Consider the following 6,000-nt stretch of genomic DNA (forward strand, 5'->3'; position numbering starts at 1 on the left):
ATATTGGTACCCTGCATCTTGTATATATATTTATCTAATTTGTGGAGGGGAAGGGGAATAACAAAATCCTGAAGCAAGGACACAGGATGATCCATTGCAACAATGATATTCACAAGACACCATGCTGGAAATGAAAGGGGAGACAGGGAGCAGTGAGGAAGGTGGAGGAGGGAAGGGATAGTGAGAGAACAATAAAGGAAGGGGTAATAATGCTCGACAAGAAATGTGCTCATTACCTTACTCATGTAACTGTAATCCCTCTGTACAGCATCTTTACAATATAATAAAAATTTAAAAAACAATTTACACACAGCCTTCTTTATTCAAAATGGAGTTAAAACAGCTTCAAAGACAGATAAATGTAACAAAATAGAAATGTGCCAAGAAAAGTGAAACAACTTGAAAATAGTAGTCAGAAAACAACATGGGTACTAGGATTAAAATTAACATATAAAGAGTATACTCAGAGGTTTCTGCCCTGACTAAAGAGGGGTCTCTGAGCTCTAATCTTCTAGAAGAGGGAAAAGGGATAAATCTAAATTGTACTATTACTGAGGTTAAAAACAAACCAGCTGCCTTAGTCTAACTGCTCCTGATGTTGATATCAGGGAGCAGTTTTTCCTGTGGGCCCTCACAGAAAATTACTATCTAATGTAATAAACAACCCTCTAAACTCATCCTTCCGGTAAACATTCAATGGATTTTATAGGGCTGTTTCTTATAATGCACCTCCATAAAGGTTGATGGCTTCTTACCAGAACTTAATGCGATAAGAAGACGTTCACAGAGTACTGAAAGACGAAGTCCAGGGCCAGCTTTATGGTGGTCTGGTTTAATCCAACAATAGATTTTAGAGTATCCAGGAGAGGAGTTTGGGCAAGAAAACTGAAAGGTGTGTATATGTGTGTTGTATTTTTTTCTATAGGTTGCTGATAGCACAATTAGCCTTCTCAGTGAGAACTCAAGAAGAACTTAGTCTGGGCATTGGTTACTCATGCCTGTAATCTTAACTACTCAGGAGGAAGACCTGAGGATAGAGGTTTAAAGCTAGCCCCCTCAGGGAAGTCTCAGGGACTCTTACCTCCAGTTAACAAGCAAAAGGCAGTAAGTAGAAATGTGGCTCAAGTGGTAAAGTACCAGTCTTGAGCAAACAAACTAAAGGAGAGTACTAGGACCTGTATGTGTGTGTGAGAGAGACACACACACATAGACAGACACACAGACACACAGACAGACAGACAGACACACAAACAGAAAGAAAGACACACACACAGAGACAAATAGAGAGACAGACAGAGAGATGGGGGGAGGTGGTCAGAAGAGAGCATGTAAAATGTTTCCTCAGTCAAGGTCTGCAAAGGTTTCTGAGCAAGAGAGCTGTGGTTAGAGAGAGGAAACAGTTCTGTTAGCTAGTTCACTGCAGAGCCATAGGCTTTGGCAGTCAGCTAAGCCAAGCGTGGGATTGATTTCCTATTTTTGAAAATTCTACTTTATAAGGCCTTCTACTAAGAGTGCCATTTAGCAAGGCCAAAAATCCTCTCTTCAGGAAGAAAGTTGGCCTTTATTCTAACACAGAGACAAAATGGACAGTAAGATAAATTATATGTAATTTAAAATTAAACCAAAAATTAAACAATAAAAGAATCTTTCATTTTAAAGATATAATCATTCGATAACTTTGTTTCTAATCCCTACTTGTCATAACTACATCTTAATCTAAACTTAATTTTACTTCCTGACCAATGTAGATTCCTACTTTTGTTTTGGTTTGCTTTTTTGGAGAATGGGTCTCACTATGTAGCTGAAAATGGCCTAGAACTCACCATCCTCCTCTTTCAGCTTCCTGACTGCTAGGATTACAAGTATGTTCCACGGGCTGAGGACATAATTCAGCTAACAGAGTACTTGCCTGGCTTGCAAAAGGCCCTGGCTTCCATCCCCAGTACCACATGGAAACAAACATGCACCATCAGACCAGATGATTTCTACTTTTTAATTCACCCTTGAATATATGTTGGCAATAGAACCCGTATGAAACCAGCAGAAGTTTCTGGAACCTTCTACCTTGTTGGGTATTCAAAAATCTTTTGGGTTCTTACAGTGGATAGTTTTCGCTCTGCTTTGCCCAAGGGAGTATAATTTGCCATCTGAGGCTGTTTGGGAAAATTAAAGGGCTCTCAGTTTGCCCCATAGGCCTTCCTGTTGAATAGGAAGACAAGCTTCTTCCTATTCCTCTGCCTTGTGCCTCATTTACTAAGAGAGGAGAGAGTACATGCACCCATATTAACAATTTGAAACTCACATCACTTTTTCCAGTAAAAGGAGTCACTTCCTCTTTCAACCAAACTAATGGGATGGGGTAAGGGAAAAAAAAATTCCCTTCGGAAAGTAATCACCAATCCTAGGTTAAGTAATGCTTTTATTTTAAAGTAATACCATTTTCCTAGCCTCTGAAATTGTCTTCAGTCTTATAAACTGCTTTGATAAGAAAGTTTTCTTAGAACAACTTCCTTTCTAAACTTGTCTGTCTACTTGCAGAGGCATTTTAAAAGATATAATTCAAATAGAAAACATCTGCTTTTAAGAGATAGCCTTAAAATGCTTCTACCATGTTTGGAAAGATATTAGAATATCCATCCCTTACTACAGAATTCCAGGTTTTAAAAAAGAATCCTAGCCGGGTGCCAGTGGCTCACTCCTGTAATCCTAGCTATTCCATAGGCTGAGATTGCAGTTCAAAGCCAGCCAGGGCAGGAAAGTTTGTGAGACTATTATCTCCAATTAACTATCAAAATGCCAGAAATGGAGCTGTGGCTCAAGTGGTAGAGCACTAGCTTTTAGCAAAAAAGCTCAAGGACAAAAACTCAGGCACAGCACACACAACAAAAACCTTCTTCTAGATTCTCTACAGTGTTCCGTAATTGCTATGAACCCATAAAGAAAGAGAGATGAACACAGTCAAAATATTAATATTTTTCCAATGTCACACAGTATGTTCATCTTTGATTTTAGCATAAATCCAGCTCCTGAAACTATTTTGGAATGCTACTTTAGTTATTCACATATAGGAACCTTTTCATTTCTTTTTATTTCTTGAAGGCACTTTAGAACTATGCTAGTTTTGTAACTAATATGTCTTCAAAAACACAATTCTATGCTTTTTATTAGTGCAAGTAAGATAACCAGGTGTTAATTAGAACAATATAAAAGACTCCTCCCCCTTGAGATTTATGTGCTTTTCATTCATTTATTCCTTTCTACTTTTGTCCTGTTTTTAAACATTTATTGAGCATCTACTTCCTGTGAAGCAGTGTTTTTAGTGACTGGACAAAGATCAACAAAAGGGACAAGATTTCTTTCTCCCTAGAACATAAAGTCCAGTTAGGGAGAAAGACATTCCATTAATTACTTGGGAAACAGATTTAATTAAACAGCACAGAGTGAACCCTAATGTAAGCTATGAAATTTAATTAATAAATAACATATTAACAATGGTTCCTTAATTGTAACAAATTGTACCAAATGCAAGCTATTAAAAATGAGGAGAACTGTAAGAGTAGGGGGGTACATTTTTCATAAATTTAAAACTTTTCTAAAAATTAGTCTCTTAATTTAAAAAATTAAATTGATGTAAAAGATAAATCACTGAAAAGGACACAAGCAGGACACAACTAGAAAGAATAGTGTGTGTGTGTGTGTGTGTGTGTGGAGGGTGTAACATAATTTAGAATGGAGAATAAGGAAAGACTTTTCCCAAGTGTTACAAGGCCAGAACTAGAGGATAAGTAAGGGCTAGGTAGGCAAAGTTTGTTCAGTAAAGCAAAGTGATACAATTGGAATTGCCTTTGGAAATAACCATTTTGACTTTTCTGTGGGAAAAGAAGTTAGGAAGCATGTAGAATGGATCCTAGCCTTTGCTTCCCATTTTACAAAGTACTAGAATTGCACAGTGGCAGTGGATGGATGGTTCCTTTGGTCAGCCTATGAGAGAAATCCTGGGGTTCTTCAAGAGTTGTGTGGTAGAAAAGGAGACTTTGTGGTTAGTGCCATAGGGTTCCCAGGTCTCAGTTCCCATCGTCTTTCTTGTGGTTCCTTGGGTTTATGGGATTAGGAACAATTGTATATGTGTGTGTTTGAATCTACAACCAAAATAAGAAGAAAATGAAAAAAGGGGAAAACAACCTTCAATTACCATCTAGCCATAGTGATAGATTTTCATAGAAGTCTGTGTAATATTTAATTTGCAAAAGTTATTCCTATTGCCAGATTGTTGTAAAATTTGTTTTTGTTCTTTTAAGACTATAATCTGAAAAAAATTGCTCTGAGTCAACAAAGAATATCCTTTAAAAAGGTCCATTTCAGCAAGGCATTGTTTTATTACATCAGTATTGAATGGTTTCGTATCAGAGTTCTTACGGGCAGTGAACTGTCAAGGAAAAGTATTCTACTGGGTAAAAGGAAGCATCTTTCCGGAGAGATTTCTATTGATTCTGGAATTGTTATTAGTATCATGGAAACTTGAATAGCTCAAGGTTCTGTTTCCATTTAAAATTAAACAGTTCTGCATTACCCACTTCACTATTTGTAATTTTTTATCTGCCTATAAGTATGTGCACCCAAGATTTACCAAGCATCAATTATTTTTGTGCATTTCCTTTAGAGTAGAAAAATTGTATAAGCTGGTTGTAATTGTATAAGGTGGTTAGATAAATATTGAAAAATTTTTAGGAAGTAAGGATGCATTTTATAATACTGAGCTGTACATACAAAATGGTTAATATAATCCATTTATACTCCTCTCTAAAGTTGGCTATTATTTTTTGTATTCTTGGAAACCCAAAGACTGGGTAAGAACACCCCTGCCACACACACACACACACACACACACACACACACACACACACACACACACAGGCTTGAGCAGATCCGTTGTTTATTTTAGGAACTAGACACACATCATTAGTGTACGGTTAAGTAGTCTAGTTATGAATATGGAATAAATGGATAAAATGAAGTTTTCCACTCTGATGTCTCCATTAAGAAGCTCCTCTTTGTGTAAAATACTCCATGGAAAGTTGCTTCTATTTAAAGTAGTGAGTTTGATCTTGGCTTTGATCTAAACCTTTTGATCTTGAAAGAAGGATGGAGTAGCAATAAAGAGGGGGCAAGACAGATTTTCTTTAAAGAAATGCGATAAAGTTAAAGGGTTGGTCAAAATCAGCAAGGCAAGTACTACCCAACTCCCCTTCCCGGCCCTTGCTGGCAGCTAGTTCGACAACTTCTGATGCGGATGGGAAGAAAGCCCTTAGGGGGTTGGAGAAAAACTTGAGGGAGCGCACAGTTGGTAAACTATGTGGAAAACGTTCGGCCTCATTATGAACACGGATTGATCCTTTTTAGAACAGTCGCTTTGGCGGTCCACCGCGGCTGAAGGGCTGCAGGTCTGCACTGGCGCAGGCCGGTGCAGTGCGGGCTGTCTGTCTGTGATTCCCGCGCGCGCCCGGGATAGCTTTTACGCACAGGCGGTCTCCCTCCCCGGAGGTCACCTGTCACCACTTGGGAGTCCTGGGGACGCTGAAAAAGGTCTACTTAATGGCGTCTAATCGGTTCCCCGCGAACACTCCAGTAAGAAAGTTCCTTTTCCTGCGCCAAAGCCAAGGAGCCACTTAGGTTTCTGACCTGAGACGCAAGTACAGGCCTCCCTCGGGAGACGGGGCTGTGGGTGGCATCTCTGCAGAGTACTTCGGGGGGCCCCTACGGCCGGCCGTCGAAGAGAGCCTTTCGTGGGTACCCCGGTACCTACGACAGGGGGTTGAATAGGTGAAGCGCGCACCCCGAGGCCTGTCCCCACGCGGCCTGGGGCGGGATCGAGGCCACCGAAGAACGCCTGGAGAGTGGTTAAAAAGATGTTTCCAAGGAGAACAATAAAAGAGCCGGGCGCGGGGCGGGGGCGACCTGCGGGAGGGCGGTGCGGCGGCCTATACCTTTAAGGCAGGCCCC

At 39.9% G+C, this 6,000-nt stretch overlaps 1 protein-coding gene across 1 annotated transcript in view; it reads left to right on the forward strand.

The window, feature by feature from the left end:
• LOC105999796 (chromosome unknown open reading frame, human C9orf3) overlaps window positions 1-6,000 on the forward strand; it is a 309,886-nt gene that overhangs the window by 227,100 nt on the left and 76,786 nt on the right. Inside the window, exon 13 of the mRNA XM_013034920.1 lies at window positions 5,401-5,466. Coding sequence (XP_012890374.1) covers window positions 5,401-5,466 — 66 coding nt within the window. The remainder of the gene's footprint in view (window positions 1-5,400; window positions 5,467-6,000) is intronic.

The sequence above is a fragment of the Dipodomys ordii genome, unplaced genomic scaffold (genome assembly GCF_000151885.1).
Source record: "Dipodomys ordii isolate 6190 unplaced genomic scaffold, Dord_2.0 Scaffold201, whole genome shotgun sequence".
In the NCBI taxonomy this organism is placed as follows: domain Eukaryota; kingdom Metazoa; phylum Chordata; class Mammalia; order Rodentia; family Heteromyidae; genus Dipodomys; species Dipodomys ordii.